The 23,788-nt window shown below is 42.6% G+C and overlaps 1 protein-coding gene across 4 annotated transcripts in view; it reads left to right on the top strand.

The window, feature by feature from the left end:
- LOC133962077 (chemokine-like protein TAFA-1) overlaps positions 1-21,268 on the top strand; it is a 110,121-nt gene extending 88,853 nt beyond the window's left edge. For 2 of the 4 annotated variants that reach the window (XM_062397520.1, XM_062397533.1), the window contains exons 3-6: positions 3,915-4,055; positions 13,276-13,400; positions 14,737-14,828; positions 19,952-21,268. In XM_062397520.1, the coding sequence (XP_062253504.1) occupies positions 3,915-4,055; positions 13,276-13,400; positions 14,737-14,763 (293 nt within the window). In that variant the 3' untranslated portion in view covers positions 14,764-14,828; positions 19,952-21,268. Of the gene's footprint in view, positions 1-3,914; positions 4,056-13,275; positions 13,401-14,736; positions 14,829-15,987; positions 16,857-19,951 lie in introns of those variants that run through there. The other 2 variants (XM_062397525.1, XM_062397541.1) reach the window with 2 other exon arrangements.
- The last annotated feature ends 2,520 nt before the right edge of the window (positions 21,269-23,788 follow it).

The raw sequence follows: 23,788 nt of genomic DNA, 5'->3' as shown, positions 1-23,788 counted from the left end.
GAGTCCTTGAAAGGCTTAAGTTTTCCCGGCTGCTGTGTTCCTCCCTCGGCCATATGTCATTGCTTAATAACTGTAGCAGTGAGAGAAGCAGTGTGTGTGTGTGTGTGTGTGTGTGTGTGTGCGTGTGCGTGTGAGAGAACCAAAGAGAGAAAGTGATGACAGAAATGCTCGCTGATGGTGTTGAAGGGAGTTCTGCTCTTGGCTACTCTGCATAGATAATGGTTGTTGACGCTGAAGCTGAGCCAAGGTGTAGTGGAAAGAGTTGGTGTGTGTGTTTGTGTTTGGGGAGAGGGGGGGGGGTTCTGTGGTAACATTGTAATGAGCACCTGCATTTATCTCTGTGCCAAAAACAATTCCAGTTGCAGTGAGATCAGGAAACAATCAGTTCTCAGTTGAGTAAATTTTTAGTCTCTCAGAAAATAAAAACAGGAAAAACTGTAACTGAAATGTACGTTACTGAATAATCCAAGAATCTCAAACTTGTTGAGTTTGGCTGAAAACACTGTAATATGAAGTGTGACTTTTTACCTTGAGTCCTCGTTCCTTGTCTTCCCTGCCCACCTCCACATTTCACAGTCTCCCCTCATTAGCAGCTCTTAATTGGCCCTTGGGCTGAGCTGAAAACAATGAAGCATTGATTTCCTTAAACATAATTACCTCATCCAGTCATGTAATGGCTGCTGTCACTGTGGGCCACCAAGAGAAAAATGACCAGTCAGCGGGCCCATCGATGCCCTTCACCTCTTCTCACTAAAGGCTAGAGTGCACAGGCAGCCACTCCATCTTTCCAGGTTGGTTTAACCCCTTTAGCTGCCTGACAGGCTCCCAGCACTGCATCCATCAGCACCTCCAGTCCTGTCTCAAGTGGTCATGGACCTACTGTAGCAGAATGCATACACCACCATACCACTGTGTAGCTGAGCAGAAAATGTCCATTATGGAAAACAAAGTACACAATATTATATGCATAAGTACACAATACACAAACCCAGTCACAGATAATGGATGGTCATGTATGTCACCTTGAGCTCCCAGCTACCTGAATGGGATTGTTTCAAGTCCAAGTGGCCATTAGTCGTATAAGTGGCTCTCGTCACAGACCAAGTGGAGTCATCGTGGAGCCGGTTACACTGCTCTCTCTCCTCCACATACCAGATGGATAGTAGTGTTCATGCCTAATGTCCACCTGTCACCAGGTTGATGGCCGGATTTCAGCCCCATAGCTGACACACACATTGCCATGCGCTTATGTTTTGTGTGTGTGTGTGTGTGTGTGTGTGTGCATTATTTTTATTTATTTATTGTCACTTGAGTTTTCTTTTCTTTCTCGCTTCCTAGTTTATTGTATAATTTGTAATCTGTTTTGTGTTGATTGATATTTGTGATTGTTGTTCCCAGGTCTGTCTTGAAAAATAGATCTCAATCTCAATATGACCGAGATATATGTTATAGACAATTAATTCCAAATCAATCTCAAAGAAGAGATCCTTGTTCACGTACCTTTAAATATATTAGGGAAACCCACAGTTTTGAATATTTCAGATCAGCAATTACTTCTGTAACTTAAGTCCCACTGAGGAACCAAATCCTAAAGGACATTCACACAGCTGACATGGATTGAATAGGTGTGTGTGGTGTTGTACCTCAGCAGATGGTTGTTTGATACACCTCTGTAGTGCAAAGCTGCAAATCTGGCTCTGACACTAGCTGAGGGTATTCTAGCCAATCCAGTATTCTGTGACGCAATGTAAACTCCTCACTTATTCAGAGCTGTGCTCTGAGTTGAAAGCAAGTCTGCAGGTCAGGAAGCTGTTGGTAAAATATTAAACAAACCAACACGTTGTGGGGTTTGGGGTTTTAGCACACTCAGGGGATTTTCTTCCCACTTTACACTCTATGTTCTGGCTCCTCCTGCCCAGAAAAATCTAACAACAAGCGCTGAGAGAGTGACATTAATACTGCAGGACATCATGGTCCAGCAGGACTGCAAATGTTTGCCTTTTAATCCAGGTATCTTCAGCCCTTGGTCTGGCCAATGCAGACAGTGATGGGAATGGGAGAAGAAAACTGTTGCCAAACTTGTCGAGGCTGCTGTGAGCTCAGCTCTGTAATTCATGACCAGACCCATTTTAAACATTTGCACAACACAGACCGGTTGTTGTCATGCCAGTGGAAGAAACTGCTTCCTCTCACCACAGCTGGATGTCCTCTTTAGAACTTGGTGCCACCAAGTAAAATAAGGCACAAGAAAGATGGAATCTGGCATCTCTCCTCTCCTCTCCTCTCCTCTCCTCTCCTCTCCTCTCCTCTCCTCTCCTCTCCTCTCCTCTCCTTCTCCGTCCTGGGATGAGCTCCAGTTTAATTGTTGGATGCTGGTGTCTGTTGCAGTGGCTGTCAAGGGAAGATAAAGAGTTTTTCCTGGGGCATAAGGAAAGGGGAGAGCGGTGATGGAGGGCCTCTCTCCTGCAGCTCCGCTGGCTGCATTAGCCCCACGCTTTATAATTGTGTGAAGGGGGCACTTCCAGTGGCTCCCTCATTACTCACTGGCATGGCCAGTCCCTGGCAGCCAGACACACCTTGTCCTCTCTCTCTCTCTCTCTCTCTCTCTCTCTCTCTCTCTCTCTCTCTCTCTCTCTCTCTCTCTCTCTCTCTCTCTCTCTCTCTCTCTCTCTCGCTCCCTGCCTGTCTCACTCATTTCAGGATGTCAGTAAGTGCCATCACCCCCTCTCCTTCTCTTGGGCAACCCACCCTTTTGTTATTTTGACCCAGTACCACTATCTTCACAAATTGCCATCTCTTTTGGCAGAATGTTTCTTTACTCCCTCTGTTATCGGACTGATTTCACCTATGCTTTGGAGTTAGTGTTTTAACGTACAGTAGAAAAGAGATCTTCCAATACCAGTCTCAGAAATACCTCAGATACTGCTGGAGATGCCGGGTCAGGCCTCATACCGATCCAAAACCATGTATCAAAACCATTTATTTTCTTGGAAACCGTGTCTTCTTCACTGCTCCAAATAGCAGTTGTGCTGTACAGCCACTGGCAAGTATTGTTTTTAGACCGGTGATGAGGGAAAAGATTTCTATTGTAGCATTAACCAGAGCTGTTCAAAATTGTAATAATCGTCAAAACGTTTACGCTGGAGAGTCCCTCAAGGAAAATGGTGAGCTATACCATTTGCAAGACCTGTATTTTTACTTTGTTTTTCTAAACTGTGGCTGCGGCTGCAAGTTTTTTATAGGAATTGTTGTGTTCTTTGATTTATTTATTTGTGTTCTTCTTTAGTTATGATTGTCAAACTAGATAACAAAAGAAGCTCTATGGCATTCCCTCTCTGTAAGTGGCAGGTCATACAATAATGATAGCAATCATCCCTTCCACTCAGGGTTGGTAGCATTTAAAACACCTTTTTAAATACACTATGTTATTTATGTCATTTTTAAATGCACCGGTATCGGCTCACTATATCGGCCGATAAGCAAAGTCCAGCTAACGGAAGTGAAAAATGCTATTGCAACATGGTCGTGTGTCAGCCATTACGTCTCTGATAACTGGCAGGTCTTCACTGAGACAAAGCATTCATCCTTTCTAATCATATGGACAACATACGGAAGATTTCAAAGATATCAAGGCAAGCACAATGATGAATACCAAGTGTTTGTGATCTTTATGATGGGCATATTAGTATGTACTGAGGACAGCCAGCATTTAGTAAGAGGCAATTAGATGACATACTAATTTAGATGCCTCGAGGGCTGATATGTTACACACATATATGTACTCCTATGTGCTTCACACTATATGATGCGAGGCAGTCTGGGTTTATGCTTGTTCATTTATATGTTAAAAACACTGTATAGATCTATGGTTGCTTCGGTTTTAATGATGTGTTTTCCTCTGTGTCTGTCTGCAGAGGGAGGCACGTGCGAGGTGATCGCCGCCCACCGATGCTGTAACAAGAATCGTATCGAGGAGCGTTCTCAGACAGTCAAATGCTCCTGTTTACCGGGGAAAGTGGCCGGGACGACACGCAACAAGCCCTCCTGTGTGGATGGTGAGGTCCACTCATTTTTCTTAATAATAATTTGTTTATTAATGAAGACTGCTATGAGGGAAAACGTCTTTGTTGGTGATACATCTTCAGTCTCCTCCTTATTTACAAAAGTACAAATGATATCCATTGACAATGCAAAAATATTGTGTCCTGTATTTGTAGAGATAAACACTAATGGACAAAAAAAAAGGGTTCATATAATCAAGGGTTTTTCAGGGTCATCCAATATTTAACATTATATATGTTAGATTTGAATATATATTTTTTTTATCTCTGATATAGAAAATAGAAATCATGTCAAACAAATAATAAACCAAAGGACACTGTCATGAAAATACATTTGATGCTAAATGAATCTAAACAAGAAATTTAACAAACTAACTTCAAATCAAGTTTCCATGTGATTATGGTAAAGGTATTTGAATATTTAAATTTGTTGGGGTTTATTTTACTATTACTTTGGTCATATACGGAAAGTATGGAAAATATTGAAATTGAAAACGATTCCTAAACATATTATCCTGGTACCTGTTCTTAACTTGAACTATAATACTATAATATCATACTCTGACAGCTACAATATAGAGGTTTAGAATAAGGTTTACAAATTACAACTGTGATAAATTTATAAAGAATGTGTTGCCATGTACTTAATTACTCAAAAGCTCTTAAAGAGTCAACATGTAACTTAATCTCAAACAACTACAACATTTAAAGTAATGCATTTATGCTAATAATCAAATAATAAAGTAGTATAACAGTTTTTACACCAAATGTACTTATTTATGATAATACTTTGCCTTTACTACAGGAAAATGTTGAGTGCAATAATTTCATATTCGATTTGTAGAATATGAAATATGGAAATACGAGTAAGCTACCTCTCCAGATTTTCCTCAGGTTTGAGTGAGTTGTTTTGAAAACACTTATTCTTCACTTGCTTTAATAAACAGCTCAGCCTTAGCATTTTCCAATATAACATTCACTGCTGTCTCTCTGTGATATTTTTTTCCTCTGATAGCAAAAATACATTCAACCATTACGAACCCAGTATAGTGCTGCGCTGCTGGGCATCATGGGAGCGAGATGACGGGCGGTTGAACACCTGAGCAAGGAGCATGTTGCAGATCACATCGCCCAAGGCAGCTCAGGCTGATGGAAATGAATAACTAATAAACACGAGTCAGGGAAGCTCCAGGCTAGTGCACCTGAATTACCTCAGCTGAGAAAAACAATCAGGCTGAGGTAGCTCCATGTGAAGGGGAAAAAAAGCTGAAGGAAATCACAAGTCAACTGAGACAGAACTGCGATGCCCCCTTCACTCGTGGAGCTCATTTATTGCACCTCAGCCTTGATCTTTTCACCTCCACCTTCAGCACAGATCAAAGTTATTTCTCTGACTGACCCTCGCAGAGGAGTGACACCAAAAATATATTCATTACGAGGAATGTTACATGAAAGTCCAGACATGCCTGCTCAGTGGGCTTCACAGGCTTAGTTAGCCACAGCTGACACTCAACAAGACCCTAGAATATGAATTAGCTACCCAAGGATGCCACAAAAAAAGAACTTTCCCCCCCCGGGTGGATGAAAAATCCCCCGCAACCCAATAAAACTTTTCAGTGAACGGCGGAATTTTCCAGTCTTTGGGGAGTTTTGTTCAGAAAAACTGATGATGTGTTTGCCCTGTGGTTGGAGACATCGCCTGAATGAAACATTAACACAGCTCTGACCTTGAGATGTAGCTTTTTCAGCAGGCAGCGTTGTCCTTGAGCAGAGAGGCAGACACTGTCTCCTCTGCAGCACATAACAGACGAGGGACTCTGGACTTATATCCATTCAGTTTGTGTCTCTTTCACTGAGCACTGTCTAGACAGAGTTCATGAAATACCTTAAAAACTTAAAAACCTAAAAAAGAGAGACATTTTCTTGCACTCAACTAAGAAATACACCCCAGTCCTTATAGGTGAACCGCACATAATAGAAGGTGAATATACAGTAGCGGGGAAATCCCCAAAAGTCGAGGGCAGAAGCTGGACAGAGCTGTATGAATCAAAAGCGATATTACAAGGACTGAGGCGTGGAGGTGAAAGAAGTGGAAGATGTTGTTAACACTTCATGCCTCTATGCTTCTGACTCCTGCAGCGGGAGAATCCTTGCTGTTAGCGTATTGATTAACAAGCACTTATGGAAAGTGTGGTGAAAAAATGGAAATGACAAGTCACTGAGCAGCAAGCTGTGCTACTGGGAAGCACTGCACTACATTGAAAGAGTTAAGATGACCTGGCCTGTTAATGATTATTATTTCCATTAGTGCAAGCCTTTACAGTTTCTCCTGGATAATATTCACTTTTCTTTAAAGTGAATGAGGCTGTTTGTTATTTATGTAACCCTGAAACCATCAGGGGATAAGAGCTGAAGGGCAGAGGGAAAAATATGTGATTATTCATTAGAGCTCATTTGTAGTTGGAAGTGTCAGATGCTGCAAACGCACCATTTAATCAAGATTTTTTTCTATAAATGTGGAAATAAATGGACAGAGGCAGGTGGGGGGGGCCACTCTGTTCCAGAGCTTTTGATTGTCTAGGAAAGCTACACTTGAAAGTGTGTGTTTGTCAACCGGGCGCCGCAGGCTACCTTTGCTACTATGTGAGGGATTATAGACTTGTGGAGTCAGTGGTCTGGTCCCTTAGCAGCGCACCGGCCTGGCCCAGATGGAGCTTTCTCCCCAGGTCCCAGCGTTATTAATGTTCCATCCAGATAAGGAACGATGCCGCAGCCCAACCCATCTCATCTCGCCAACCCCTGGGGGACACCTGCCGCCACTGTACCATACACAGGTTATGTTCCTACACAAAAAAGAATAGCCAGTGCTCTGATATAACAAATCAGAAGTATATCTTCAGCAGTTGTTAAGTTTGAACACAGAGCCCGGGGGAGCTAACGCTCCTTTATCTTTGGCAAAATTTGCAGAAACAGCAGGTCTTCTCCATGCACTGTATTATTGGTCATTAGCATCAAAGCCCAACATCAAAGCGCACACTGAAGATCAGTCTCATTGTCAAGCGTTCTCCACCTTGTGAATGTGGGCCACATGGGGTTATTTCAGTTGCCATTGGTAACTGTTTTGGTTGTTATTAATATAGGGGGTTATGACGACAGCTTGCGTTGGGGGGCGTCATGCTCTGTGGGGGTCTGCTGTCAGATTATGCTGCGTGTTGGGAATTGATTATTAGCTTTGACAAGGAGAGCTATGTCCCAGTTATGTCAGGGCCAACAAGGCTTTCAGTGAAGAACATTCCTTTTAACAAGTCAAACGCTCGTATCTCTCCAGCCTCACTGGGCCGATCACATGCAGTCAGATTAGGCACTCGTCACTGCACCGCTGCCTTTAATACAGCGTATGAGACGTGTAAAGCCCTTAGCCACAGTTTGGACATACTGTTTACATGCATGCAGATACGGTACGCACACATGCTACCACTTTAATGTAGCCGCTGTAGCAGTAAAGATTCCCAAGAAGAAATCCACGCACACGACGGCTTGCCGCTGATCGCTGATGGGGAATGAACCCTTCTGTCTGGCTGTGGGCGCATATAGCCGAGCATGACAGGTTGTCATGGTACATTTGAGATACATCCAGCGGGGACACACATTGACTCTACTTGAGATGAGGGACAAGAAATGCCACAGCTCTGCCAATTGGTCAAACAGATGCACATTATCAATCAAAACATCACAAATGTCCATGCAAATCCGCAAAGAGTTTCTGAACTATTAGTAAAGCTTGTTCATATGTATTTTCTGCACATATGAGTTTATTAACCACCGTACTTTCCTGGATGAATGACAATGAAAAGCCGATATTTCATCCTCCCACTATAAAATCTCTGACCCCCCCCACAGTTGGGCTGTCACATCGTCTCCTCACACGACTGGATGTGGCTGGCAAGACACAAACCTGCTGCAGAGACTGCCTGAGGGGACGGACAGAAGGAGTAGATTATAATGTACAATGGAAAACAATAAGTCCTTTCTCTTACTGACAAACACACACACATAGACAGATATAACGAGCGACTTACAAGCACACAAAATTCTCCTGGGTCAGAAATGATGTTCAGGTCTTTCGAGAAGTTGAGGATAATGATTGTGAGGCAGGTTTTCTCCTCCGTCTTTGACACATCCTGCTGAGCTCACACAGCTTTGGCAGATGATTAGACTCTCAACCTCTAACCTGCCGATGCAGGATCCGACCCTCAGCTGGAGTTGAAAGGTCGCCTAGTTTTTTTTGTGTAATTATTTATCTCTCTCTTCTTTTTTAAGAAAGCAAAAAATATATATTTTCTTTCTGCTCTAGCTAGTGACACGCTAGTGACAAGTCTGCGGTTGTATGTAGAAAGAGAGAGAGAGGTAAAGAATCAGGGAAGTCCGCCCTGTGGGAGATCCAATTTTCCTGAGTCACTTTCAAAATCTGAAGAATGCTACCCCCACACAAACACACACATCCTACTTCCACAGGCAAACATACAATGTTCATAATGGCTTTTATTGGAAGCCTTAGGGTTAATTGCAGACTCTGAATTGGTGTGAATACATGTGTCAGTGGTTGTTTGTGTCCAATAACGGAACAAATCAACTGTAATCTGACCACGAATTAGCGTCTTGGGGCACGGGCCAGTATCTTGGGACCATGCTTATAGATAGCTGATGCATTTCAGTCAACATGTTTCATCTCTTTTGGTCTCCAGACAGACTGGTTACATATGGGAACCAGCTCCACCCTCAAAGGATAAGTGCATAGATGATGTGCATCAACCCTCACAAACCTTGTTGTCATTTGTTTGTCTAAAAGAAAACTCTGGTTTCACCTTAAGGAATCTGAGATCATGCAGACCAAGTTTTTGTAGGCAATTTCAAGAATTAATCTGAATTCCCCATCCACACAGAATATAATCAATTAAAAACAGGACGGCTTGTTTAAGTCTGTGGAATATCCATTGCAAAATTCAAAAATTAAAGTTATGTGATGAGAAAATATTTTCTGAATAGCTAATTAAACCTTGGCTCTCTCTCTCTCTCTCTCGGGCAAAGATTAATGTAGAATATTGAACATCTGTGGCTGACCTTGGGTTCAGTGGTCCAAGTCTCAGTCCTGCTGTAATTATACACTTGCTTCATTTGCTTCATGCTCCTTTGACCCCTCCGGTGCTTTACTGCTGGTGCACACCTCTGTCTCATTGAGATGGAAATGTGTTTTTGAGACAAATATTACGCTGGAATTCTTTCACATGATTCTTACCTGCATGATTATAGGAGTGAACGATTGATTGGCTACTTGTCTGGGTAATAAATGATCATGGCACTTGTAGAAGAGCACTGATATAAACTGTTAACGTGAAGGGGGAAAGAAAAGACCCAGAGGACCTGCAGTCTGTAAAAAAGAAGTTTGAACTTTCGGAAGGCAGTGATCCTTCACCACAAACTGTAAATTGAACCTGATTGATGGCGTAACAATTTAAAACCTGATTGTTTTCTGCTCCAGGTCTTGACTGAAGGCAGCTCATCTGTGAATAAAATTTAAAACAGCAAACACTCCAGCCGACACAATTTGAAAGCCATTGTTTTGCTATGATTAAGCCAAGCTCTGCGGCCGCTCTAAGTTAAAGAAACATTAACTATTCAGAGGCGTATTCACATTCTGACGCAGGCAGAAATCAATTCTGCTCCTCATCCGTCAAGGTGTTCAAACATTCTGCTACCTGGCAGGGACGTGACGGCGAGTTCAATCCATCACGGAGACCGCTCACCAGTGATCTGACAGATGCACTTGTTAAAGGTCCATCGCTTCATGTTTTTCAATCAATTCAAGTCCTACTCTCGGTTGTTTGTCCATCAAAGCTGCAGACTACAGGCTGCTACGTGGCTAACATCTCGAATCAAACACTCTTACACTTTGCGGATTATTCCGAGACCAGCTGTCATATCTGACAGAGTACAGCAGCTTCTTTATGGTAACATCTGAAGATCACATTAATTGATGTTGGTACTAAAAATTAAGGATCTGAAAATGAATAGCGAACCTATAGCAGGAATTAGGACAGGGGTCGGCTGTAATGCCCCCCTCCTCCTTCACTCCGTGGCAGACACAGAGGAGGAGTAAAGTTTGCTCATGTTGGAACAAAGGTCATACCCTCTACGCTGACGATTGCTCAGGGAGTAGTTAAAGTAAAACGACTGTTGGAGGTCAGCGGTCACCGGGGAGTGATGCATGGATCCTGACCCAGAAATGGCTCTTCTCCAGTGGTCAAGGTCAGAGCCAGATGTCCTGGCCCAGGTACAGCCACAGACATGAAGAGTGTTTGTGTGTGTGTGTTTTGTGTGAGGGCCGAACTCTGTCTGGTTCATATCCTCGTGGCCATCAGAGCTCACGGGTCACTACATTGTGCTGTCAACTTGTCCTGAGATGAGCCTGCTGTCCGCCTCATTGACCGACGGAGAGAGATTTTCAAAGATCAAATTTGAATATATATTAGATGCATATAATAATCCCAGGTCATTAAACTTTTACTCTCATTTTATTACACCATTAGAAGCTGTCAAGACATTACCCAGAGATCCGGTAGCTTTTAAAGATGGTGAATTATCCTCATCTGATCTTTGCCTTGATGTGACCTTATTTAACCCCTGTTTAACAAGAGGTTTTTTTTTAACAGCTCTAGTTGACAATTTCTGAGCAGTGACATATTTCCTGCTATTTGTCAAGCCTCTGGTAATCCATCATTGATCTTGTGGGCATAAAGTACAGTTAATGAGAAGGTATAGTACTGTCACTGGTTGGATGTTTCATCCTCAATAAATCCATTGTCTGAATCATGTCCCTTCAAATGTCCAGTGTTTTTTAATGAAAGGCATCTATTGGCAGAAAGTGAATGTAAAATAATCCTAGTGATGTTTTCACTAGTGTATTCAAATACTTTATATATGGAGAGGGTCCTCTCTACGGATGCCGCCATATTTTTTGCAGTAATCCAGAGAGGACAAGCTAAACTCCTTTTGAGTTATTACGACGACTGAAGGCCGCCACAGGTTCTCTGTCATGTTTGGAAGGGGACGGTGCGGTGAGGGGTAATCAGCTGCAACATGCAACTTCCCCACTAGATATCACTAAGTTCTACACACTGAACCTTTAAATAATTTAATAAAAGCCAGAGTCATAAAAACACTGCATCATGGGAAAAAAGAACAAAACCACGTCATTAAATAAATATCACCAACAGGAGCAGATGTTTCATGAAACAACCAGCTCCCTAAGTCCCTCCTCAGAAACATGGATTATGTTCAAAACTAAAAACTTTCAATATAAAGTTGTTGCCTTTTCTAGACTTCCAATGGGTTAAATAGTACCTTCAAATCTCAAAAATCAATGAAGATGTTGAAAAGAGCCGAAGCTCACAATGTTGAGGCAAGTGAAAAAAAAATCCTTGACCAGTCCCCTGATCACAACAAAAGTTGATGGGTTCTTATCCAAACCACATCCTTCCTCCGGGTTACATGAAAATCTGTCATGTACTTCTTTGTGTAATCCTGATTACCAACAAATACCAATATAAATACTCCATCTTGACAGAAAGTAAAAAAATGTCAAATCTGCTCCAAAATGTTATTGTCTACCCTTTGGATAATGTCACATTCATCTACAAAATAAAAAAAAAAAACAGTTTGAGCAGGAGTTATCCTGCTAATAAACAGATAAACAATCAAACGCCAGTGAAACATAAACTCCTTGGAGGAGGGAATAATATATGACATATATGCACATGTGTCCGGACTCTGAGAAAGAAAGTCTTCTGCCTCTCTGCAGCAAAGGGAAGTGGTTGAGCAGAGAGCACTCGATGGAACTAGTTAAGCAAATGTCCTCCAGCCAAGTCATAACTTGCCACTTAAGAAAGACTTCCTGTCTAGTTATGGTGTTGCACCTGAGAAGCAGCTGATTGTAAACATGGTTAACAACAGCCCGTGGGGGACGATGGAGGGAGAAAAAGCAGGGGAGCAGGAGTGCAGTGGAGGATGGGCCAACATGTGGTAATTAGTGGATAAAGTAAACAACCATGGGGAAAGCCAAAGGGCAGGTTCACAGCTGGTTGGTGGATGCTCTCATTCTGGCTTTCAGTATCCTCAGGGCTCATGGTGGAGAAAACGAAGGAGGAAGTCAGCAAATGCAGCAAGTTTAGCGAACAGCAGTGGGGTGTAACTCTGTGTCCAGTTTTTGTCCGGAATACCTGTGTGTAATTTTCCCAAAGGTTCAAAAAAGGGTTTGGAAAATGAAATTACGAGTTACTAGTTAGACTCCATCATTAGTATTATAAATACACTTGTTCATCTCAAATCAAGAACAACTGGATGTGAAGGGGCGGATACTTTCTTCATAAGATTAATTGAACATATGAACTGAGGAAAGTTAATTAGAGAAACATATACGAAACAAAGCTTTTTTTCATATATTTATTCTGCTCAGGTTGATCATCTATTATGAAAGGTATAATTTTGTATCATCAAACTCCTAAAACACACACGCAGCAATAGAAAGAGAGAGAGAGAGAGTGAAGGGAGGGAGAGGGGAGGGAGAGCGAGATCTTGATTAGAAGATGAGAACATATTTGTTTTTGTCAGATAGCTGCAGGAAATATTCAGTCGTTGTTAATGAGAGGCAATTAGTTTTGATTAAAAAATGAGATTGCGCTCGTACATGCAATGTAGCTATATCAAAAACGAAATAATGATTCATTTCTGTTGGTTTAAGACATTATTGTCAACAGAGGAGGTATCCATGCAGCAATGATATGACTGCTCTGAGGCAGAAGAGAAGAGAAAACAATCATCTAGACATTCGCCCATGTGTGTAAACATGTAGTTCGACTGTTTAGAATATGAATACAAAATAGGTTTATGTGGGAGGCATCAGCATTTGATTGACATTTTGTGATGATTCCACCTACATAATAAATTGTGGTTCTTCTGTGTGTTTTCTTTTTTTCTTTTACACTATTATTTGTTACTTTTGCACATTAAAGTCAAGTTGTTATTGCTGGTATATATATATATATGTATATGTATATGTATATATATATATATATATATATATATATATATATATGTACACAGTTGTTTCTGTGAAATACCAACCTGCTCCATGCATGTCTGTGCTCACCTTCCCCAGCGTCCATTGTAATTGGGAAATGGTGGTGTGAGATGGAACCGTGTCTGGATGGAGAAGAGTGCAAGACTCTGCCTGACAACTCTGGATGGATGTGCTCCTCTGGGAATAAAATCAAGACCACGAGGGTGAGGCCTCACACGTTCTCTACGCACACACACACACACACACACACAAACACACACACACACACACACACACACACACACACCTACTGTGCAAAGATGCAAAAATACATATACAATACATACCTGTGCTGTATGTGTATATTCTAACTGAAGCACACTAACACATATCCTCATGTACACCCTTGCACCGTTTTCAGTAAGTACATGACATTAGATTTACAATTCAACCTTCTCCTTCTTCGACTTAAACAAAGAAAGTCACAAAGAAATAAGACAAATCTGTTTGGACAAGTTGATGCTTTAACAAGGCTTCTCTGCAATTGGCCTGCTTCACTTCTAATTCAACTTTAGTCACTGAACAATCGAGCATGCACAGTGTCAAACCTGTGGGTAAAAAAGGATGCGTACACTTACAATTATACGGTACAGAGAAAACTCTCTGTTTTAACGAGTTAGATTCCGTTTGTTGTGAGTAACCTGTGTAAGGGCCCAGTAGTGGTGGAGAACAAGCGTAAAGCAGGAAGTAAACAAACAGGTGGGCTCTGCCTCGGGCTGCACTCCTCTCAGAGATAAAGTGAACAGCCACGTTGCTTCTGCGCTCCCTTTCAGCTCTGTAAATCGACTCCAAATGCGGCATGCGAAAATAATGAAGGGAGTTAAGTCCTCGAAGCCAGCAGTCCAGCACTCTGTGACAGGTTGATCACCCGATTTGGATTAATTTAATTGACTCACCCCTCCCCTACCTGCTTGACCCCCCCCCCCCCCCCCACACACACACACACACACACCCACACACACACACATCAGCCCCAAGTGTTCTCTTAGCGCTCGGTGGCAATGACTTTGAATCGGAGCAGAGACTAATGTGATGGTAGGGAAACAGGGAACAGCCAGTGAAGGTTAGACCACACGGGGCTTCCCAAGGTTGTTCTGCAGATTTATGTGGCAGCAGATAGACATAAAGCTTTCACTGGGCCCCCCCCTTCCCCTAACAGCCACCACAGGCTTAAAACTTTCAGAAAGAAGTTGATGGAATGGGGCTTTCCAGCCTGTCAAGGTAAGGTGCAGTATTTGGTTTTCTTTAAAGAATGCATCTCGAATTCTCACTTTAGTCCATTGCACAATTTTAAAATAAATACGTTTTGGCTGATTATTGTTTTTTTTTAAATACCTGGGCACAAATTATGATATTGTGAAAGATTGTAAATGTTTTCACATAGATGGCGAAAAAGCATTAATGCATAGCTATAAATAAAATTGAAGAGGGCCGAAAGCCTTAAGCTGCTTTTGCTACCCAAAAGACACATGTCCTTATCGCTTGACCCTCTCTTTGCAGAACACCCAGCCATACTCCCCTTTTTAGCTTCTGGAAGCAAAATGCAGATGATGCGTCCACGGAAATTGAGCTGCATTCTAGCTTCTGTAAAGGTTAGTCTTTTTCTTAAGCTGTTCTCTGAGTCTGTGTCCGCCTCTCTTTCTCTCACACACACACTCACACCACTCTATATGCACTGTAGTGTTGGGTAGAATGGAACCGAATCGTGTTCAATGACTTCTCATTAACCCAAATACTCGGTGGAAAATAATCAAGTGTGTGTTTACATGCTGTGCATGATTAGGAAGGCGTGACACAAATACTGAACGCACCACCACCCTCTGTAAATATTTATCACCCAGCGCAGGCAGCGCGCATAAATAAGAAATAAGTTGCTGCGTTTTTCATATAAACTGTGTCATATATACCACACAGATGTGGTGTAAATAAACATGCATATACTGCAGCAGCACTTTCATAGTTCTGTAGAGTCACACAGGGAAGCAGGTCCACCTCTCAGCAGAACCTTGCAGTCTGTGATCAGTGTGTAGTGGCCCTCTGCCTTTCATTGCTTCCTTTGTTCCATGTCCTGTCTTTGCTATCGGCCACTGTGTGGGCTTGATTACAGCGCCTTGCATCGGTCTGCCAATCCCATTAGCCACTAATCTGTGACATGCTACTTGCTCCTCTCTGTGTTCCCTTCTAGTTATGTACACGCGCACATGTCCAGTTTGTTTGTTATTTATGAAAGTGCGTATGAGTGTTTGCTCACATGTGTGCGCTACAACCCCGGGCAGGTCTTTTCCATTTTGGTTGTGTGGCTTCTTATCAGAGTCCACTTGATATCCTGATCCCCCTCTGAGCTCCTTGTTGAGGCAGCTAGCCCACAGTCTACATGAAAGGCCTTTTATCCTGCACTCTGCTCTCTGTTTTTAATCAACATTCCTCATTCACCTGCCTCTCAGGCCAAATTGCCTCATTTGTATTTGATTCGTCACAAGACAGCAAGCCCACAACGCGCCATTGTTTCTTTATATTTCCTATCCGCAGCCTTTTTATTTCCTGCAGGTTTTCACTTTGCTCTGAAAAGTGTCAGTAAAGCACAATGAGGCCGGCACGCACAAGTGTGCACCCACACACACACACACACACACACACACACACTTACTTCATCATCGTGTTTCATGAAAAATTGGCATGAAAAGTAACGAAGCCGAGCAAAGCAAGTCCCTGACACCCATGTTTCTTCTTTTCTTTCTTTATGTCTTTCAGAGAGGGAGCCCTTCATTGCCTGTTCTGTAGCAGCAGACAAGGCAGGCCCTTTTGTTTGAGGAAGTCACAGTGAGAGCGAGGCTGGGGAGCACCTTCCAAAACACTCGCCCACCATAGATCTGCATTACTCGCTCCACTGGCTAAATAGATCAATCCCTTTCTGCTCCCTCCAAACAATTAGACACCTTAAGAGCGACAGGCAGAATGAGGGAGGCTGTAATGAAAACATTGAGAACATCTTTCCTCCCACTCGTTCTTGTCCCTGTTTCTCATGATTGTGAAAAATAATTTTGTTCACTTGATAACCTCACTATGTGCTAGAGTGAATATGAACATGTCACCCGTAATAAGGCAAGAGCATCACACTGTACATGCATACTACAGCCCTCATCAGCATTAAATCAATTTTAATGGCCTTTTTTAAGTGATTTCACACTGCAGCATAAACACTGACATACAGTCGTCATTAGATAACTCACTTTGACAAGGGGCCCGTCTGTGAGACCGTTTCAGAGCAAAAGTGACCTGCCAGCAGAACCATCCCCATCTTGATTTGTCAAATCCAATGTGAACGCCGGCCATGCCGCATCTTCACCATCACCCCTCCTCCTTCTCCTTCACTCCTGTATAATGACATCATGAAGACTAACATAAAATCATGCACATATGGCAAACAGTGTGTCATCGGGGATAAATAATAGATTGCTTGTTTATTTTAAAATTGTGAGCTGACAGGTGGCTGCACAGACCGGCCCGGGTTGTCATCCTCATGGCATTTTTATACAGGTTTAATGAGGAGGAGTTCATTCCAGGAGCTTCTAATTAATTTATACTTGTTTTCCTTTCTTTGCTCTTTCCATTGTCAATATCACATTAAATGGATCTTGGTGTATTTTGTTGTCTGGAGTCTTCTGTTTTTAGTGGGTGCTCTTTAGCGCTGTTTGAAAGAGTTTCTCATGCCGCATGATTGATTTGCTCAGCTCTTAACCAAGAGAGGTGGGAAAGGCTAGTCTGTGTTTGCACAAAATTCTTTAGCTAAGGCAGTCGTCCTTGGCTCCTTTTACTAACTGAAGTCTGAGTAAATTGCAATTTAATGCAGCCAGCAAATTAGAATGCAGAAGGCTTAGTTGCCAGCAACGACGGGATAGGCAGGAAATCCTTGAGCGATCCGCTGCTACCTGCTGCACTGTTCATTTGAAGAGGCAGAGGACAAAAAAGAACAGAGGACACTTTTAGTCACACAGACTCACATGCACGTGGGCTGAAATGACAGCATTTGCATAAAAACCCTCTTCTCTCGCTAACAAACCTCCGGTGGATTGTGTCGGAAGTGTAGCAAGCGAGCTGTAATGTGTAACCTGTTACTGCTCTTTTTCTGGCAGAGGTCATTCTCCGCGCCAACATTTTTTATGTTTCGTCATACAGCAGATGACACAGATGCAAATGCTGGACGGATGAGCCCAGAGGATTACTCTGTTTAAAGATCACGAAATAAAAGAGATGGAGAGACGCTGTGACACAACATGGAGGAGAAATCAATGTGTTAAATCCGAGATTTTCAAGCTCACAGAGGAACCACGGCAGGTCAACTGGTTTAATAGGAATGATATCGTCAGCAACGGAGAGGATATCAATAGTGTTTCTTTTTCAAGGAGCTGATAGGTCATATGATATTAGATCTCAAGCTAATAACTTTCTTGCAGCCAATGAGTTTTTTTTCAGTGATGCCTCCCTTGTGTCAGGAACCTTCTAGCAGCAGTGTCCTCAGACAAACTAGAGCACAAAACTGAGAGATAGCTGCGCAATAATTCAAATATGTTATTTTAGTAAAGATATTGTTCATTTGGATCTGGATCTCTATCAAAATACAAAGGATATTGATATTAATCAACTAAGTACCTTCTAAAAAACTGTAATGGATAGGGTACTGACTACCAGTCAGTCTGTGGACCAAGTTGAACATGTCTTCTACATCCACAGATAAATATATCAGTACATCATGGGTTTGCAACTGGGTCAAACAGTGCATCAAAATTTCAAAAGTTTGATAAATTATAAGTTTTATTTCACCATATCAGACTGAGACAAAGACATAATGACAAAAACATTACATTCATAGAATAAATTATTTATTTTTTAGCAGTTTGTCCGCAAAGTAAAAGCACAAAATTTGTTTTGTAATTTTAATGCTTTATACCAAGTGTAATTACAGAGCCATTTTGAAAATGTATGAACTTGGGTCTGAAGATTGTGTCCATGCAATGTAGGAACAAATAACAGCAGTGAAGTAAATAACTTATATATAACATGTGAACAGTTTCATTTGTAACACATTGACCATAACATCTTTGTTGCAAATAAACCAGGTAGGATGAACACATAAGTGAAGTCTTCTAACTTCACTTACATCATAGACTGTTAATAAAAAAGATCGGCAAACAGCCTTCAGCATGCAAACAGTAAAAAGTGGCAGTACATTGTAGAATTTTCAATTCAATTCCATTTTAGAAGGTCAAGAACTGTTCCAGGAGGACTCACTAATGACCAATGAAGAAGTTGCTGCAGAGCTTTAACACAGGACCAGAGAACTGCCCATTCCAAACAGGCAGGCTTAAACAGACACTAATTTTTAATAATTCAAGTGAGCACCTTATCTGAAAAGAGATATAAACCTATGCATTGTGATGAGGACAAAGAGTCTAAGCCGCAAATAACACAATTCAAGTTCCTTCATGATATATATTGGTTGAAAAGAGTGTATGATTCCAAAACGACTTCGTTATAATTACTTTTAAATGATTATGACAAATCTAATGCGGCCAAGCAACAATATAACTACAGTGCATATGTCTTCTGTTTCTTAATGTTCACATTAAATTAAACCCACATTATAATACCTGCAAGTCCGCCTGCTTCTCTATTTGTTCTCTGAAGCATTTTCCTAAAATAACACACGGTGCAGTGGGTGAGTACAGGTGCACGAAACTATCCATTGGAAAAAAATGGTTAATAAAATCATTGGGCTCTCCTGCCAGCATTTCCAACATAGCGGAGCGTTAAGACTCTCTATGTGCTACAGCTTCCCAACAGCACCCTCCACAATCAAATCCACACACCTGGCTACCACCTGCCAAGCGTACAGGAAATGTCACGGCTGTATTTCTTGTTGGACGGGATTAGGGGATTTCTAATTGGCTCCACGGTGACCACAGGACTACAGATTTATTCACTGTAAGAAACTCAAAGCAGCAGAATAACTAGAAAATGTGATAGAAAATGAAGTTAAGGAAATAGTCTGACAAAAAATTACAGGCTTTTGCTGTGGAGACATCATATGAGGGCAAATAACTCGGCTGCTTTAACTGTCACGGACGTCATCCAAATTTTTTTTATTGAGCATCAGGTTGAGAAGGATGGTGAAAAGCAGCATATTCAATAGCAGTCTCAAGGCACAACATACCTCTGAATTGTGTCCAGGTCTGCAACTGAGGTAGAATAAAAGTCCCTGAACTAGAGTCACGGAGGGAGACAGCTCAGACTCCACAGCGGGGGCCTCGATCCCATTTAGCAAGGCTAGAGATGGTCTGAGATGAAGTCCAGAATATGCCAAATATGAGTGTCAACTTTCTGAAGCAGACATACACAGCATGGAAACACATCTGGGTTTTATTTCCTTTCGTATAAGTTGGCTGCCTGACATATTCCAGTGCACTTGAACACACTTCCAATTTCTGCATTTGTATTTTTCTGCTCGTCTGAGCAGTCTGTTTTTAGTAGGAGCAGGAACCAGGAGGGGAGACTGGGCGGTACAAAGCCTCCACAGTTCAAAAGACTCCCCTCTTGTTTTTGAGACATGCAAACAGAGAAATTCTTCGGGGTCTAATCCTCGCTCACTTGTATGCCTTTGTTCTGTCTAAGTGTATGTGTGTTTTCTTTCCTCTCTTCTCCCTCCTCTGTGTTGCAGATTCATCCCAGGACCTAACGGAGAGCTCCTACTGCAGGTCTGCGTGCCAGGCTCTTCCCCTCACCTACCCCCCTTTTCTCTTCCCATCGAACGCACTGAAACTATTACATCCACTGCTACTGACTGGATTACCTGGGACCACAAAAAGGATATCCACCCAGATAAACAGCTTTGCTCGTGTGGTGCCAAGGATTTGAAACCAGACTAATCCCCTGTTTGATCAATGAGCCCCATGTTGGTGACTCTCCTCTTCCGCACAGCTGTGGCCAGTTTCCGACATGCTCCTGCTCTCTGTTCCCAACGCACTCTGTCTCGCCCTCGAAAACTGAGGCAGCTTAGCGGGGGTTATTTAGAGGTTGTTAAAACATTATTTGAAGACATTTGCGCAGCCTGCCTGAAGGTAGATGGATTGAGGGGCTTACATGGACCCGAACATGGGAATCCGCAGAACTGTAGGAGAGAAATTACCCTGATATCCTTTTCTCTCTGCGAGGCCGGTGTTTGTATTGGACTCACCGCCTCAGCAGGATGGCTTTGCCGTGAGGACACAGAGGACAGTCATGTACTGGATTTCCCGTGAACATGGCCACTAGCAGCCTATGACGGGTTGAGGAGGAATCTTTCGGGGGGGCCTGAGCTTCCCTCATGGCCTCACCTTCAAACTCCTTGATGGACATTTGACGTTGATCAGTGGGCATGCCCAGTGTAAATTAATGAGCACCTCTTTTCTTTGTATGTAAGATCATTTGTGTACATATACATATATAAATACATTACATATTAGATGACAGATCCAAGAAGCTGAAGACTATTAAGAGCTCCGGGTGTTGATCAGACCCTGAATATATTCTACCGAGGCTCTTGTCCGAATACAGTGTTGTGTGTATGCTTGCATTGGAAACAGCCCCATTGGAATCCTGAAAATAAGTATTGGTCACTTTTGTCATTCAGCAACACTGTTGGTGAAGCCCGAAAATGCTTGTAGTATCTTTAAAGACGAGGAAAACACTGTATAGAACTGCCTCAATAAAGAAAGCAGCCCCGACGACAACAGCCCCTGAGCTTTCCACTCAGATCCAGCAGGGACATAGAACAGCATCAGAAGATCTGGGACCGTAATCGGACAGTTAGCACCAGTGTAGCCCGTGGAGAGCGGTCGCGGACGGCGGCTTTATTGTGTTTGTCGTGTAGATCTCGCTCTCCCACACCAGAGAGAAATGATTTATTCCAAATGACAGAGAGAAAGTATTAGTCACAATGGAGAAACATGCAGTTATCCCCCAGTAGATATAAGTACATTACAGGACAGCCTTATGAGAAATAAATATGGTTTTCTATACTGATATGCTGTCTCCCGTTCCTTCACGTGGTAACCGATATTTTGAAAAATGTTCCTCTCATCCCTATTTGATATGTTGTAATATGTGGGTGGGAGATCTTGTCAAGAGTTTCATTTATATGATATGTTAACACTGTGAACAGAGTTTTTGCTTGAGTAAACAAGCAATCAACACCGGCACAAGGCGAGTATGAAAATGACTTAAGGGCAGTCAAACACACACACATGCCGTAAACACACAAACAAATCTGTGATGCTTCATTTACACAATTCCCTTGGTGGCAGAGTGGATTTATCAGAAGAGCACATTCAATTCATTCATGCAATTAGAATAAGGATTTCCAATATCGTGCCAGGCGAAAATTCCAGATGATTTTCAATATCAGCCTCCTCTCTCGACTGATATGAGATTTGTCTCTTCTCCCAGCGGAGGCACCAGTGTACATTCATCATTTTGGAATTTGGCTAGTTCCATGGAGCCCAGGGCCTCACTGAGCAGTCACAGAAGGTATGAAAAAGACAGACACATCAATCTCCCAATGGTCTTGCCAGAATCATGAAGGAATATGCGAACGGAACGGGAGAGAGCAAGAGCATGTTGTTTCCCCTTCAATGATCCGCTCCCTCCTTTGTTTTCTCGTATCTAATATAATCCACTGTCTTTCAGTGTTACTGAGCTTGTGCAAAGGAAAATGAGCGAGAAAACGAAAGATAAATCTTTTAGATACACAGTTTGGGTTTAAGCATGGTCTTGTCTCTTCCTGCTTTTCTCTCGCACTTAGAAAACAAGTGAGTGTACGTGTGCATTTGTTTGTTTTAGAATGCGTAAGTGTGTATTTTTAGAGAGGAGCCGCAGAATCTGGGAGACAGGCGTCCCGCAATGACGTATTCTGAAGATTATCCTCAAATTCAGTGCTTCTGCTGAGAATCAAGGGATTTCTTCCTCCCTGCTTATGCAAGTTCTAAGTGGATTTTTTGCCTAAGAGGTGCTTTGGGATCAGAAACGGAAGAGGTGCTTTCTCTTATTCTCTTTTATGCACTCCTTTAGCTCTATCCAGAAGTGATGGTGTCGTGCTGTGGAGGGAGGGCCTGCGCCATTTTAGGCCGAGCAGAAAGGAACACAGCATGAATAGATAACAGGGGCTGCGTCCTCCTCCCTCTCCGCGGTGCTGTGCAATCTCGGAAGAGAGACATCCATCAAGTCCTGCCAACCTCCCACCGAGACACAGAGACAGCCATGTCCACATCACGCTGGATGGCTAATCAACGCCTGACAGCAAGGACAACCTCTTTCATACAACCAAGACGCGTCCACCAGATATTGGACAGTGTTGTGTAGAAAACTTGCATTAGTAACTTCCAAGGGTAAGCAAAAAACTTTTGCCCCGCTTGGGAGTTAAATGCTTGGTTGCTTTTAGGAGCTTTTAGTAGTGGCCCCCTCTGCTCTCTGACAAGCACTTCCATTCCCTGCTCTTTATCACATCCATATTCTTTAATCATTTTGCACAGCAACCTATAATTTGAAGAAAGGGCACACTCCTTACCTGTGGGGGCTTTGCAGCCTATAATTACAGTCATTACTGGCATGAGTCACAGTGAGTGTTGCCTTTGCAATGAACATCCACTGGAGCTGGACGACTGAGAGTGTCAGTAAATCATCAACGACATCACCACTTGGTCTCACTGACGGGCGTTCAGTGACTTCAGGTGTTCTTGAAATCAGAGAGTCTTTTGTTCGGGTGGATTCTTGATTAATTTTTTTTAGTCAGTGGACACTGGAAATGGCTAAATTACATGTCATTATAATCAGTGTCCGTGACATCACAACGAAGCAGGTCCAAGGCTTCACAAAGTTGATACAAAGACGCCCACAGCTACATTTGTGCAGCTTAACAAGGTCAAAACTGCATACAACACAGTGTAAAGTGAAACCCACCAGTGGCCTGCTGCAACGCCATTATTTGTAACAAATGAACACTCTGATGGGTACACAATACATCACTGTCTTAGTCCCATGACACTGCACCATGCCCGCCAACCACCAACACACTTGTCAGCCAAATGACTTGCCAGTCTGTGATTGTCAGCGGCTGCCATAATGATAATTTATTTCACTGCCGCTCTACTGTTTTTTGCTCACCTCATATCCCCCTGTCCGGTTTCAAACCAAAACGCAGCAACTTGCACAGGGTCGACCCACCAGATCCATCATCATAAACATGAGCGCGCGAGTGTTGAGCACGACGGGTCTTGTCCCACAGGGGGCACCGATGTCGTCACAGACACCAGCCTCCTCAGAGAGAGAATTCAGACTTCACACTTTCCCATTTAACAGGGAGCATTTTTCACAGCAGTGTCTCCACACAGCCGCTCTGACATCGACTCACTCACTCTCAGTTGTTTGCCACTTGAGGATGAGTGACCAAGAGTTCGATTAGGAAAAGAGGGGGATCAGGTAGAGAAAGGAGATAATATGTTGTTCAATTGCTGAGGGGAGT

Source organism: Platichthys flesus, chromosome 2 (genome assembly GCF_949316205.1).
Source record: "Platichthys flesus chromosome 2, fPlaFle2.1, whole genome shotgun sequence".
NCBI lineage: Eukaryota > Metazoa > Chordata > Actinopteri > Pleuronectiformes > Pleuronectidae > Platichthys > Platichthys flesus.
Note: the sequence above shows the minus strand (reverse complement) of the source record. Positions and strands in the feature narration are given on the sequence as shown.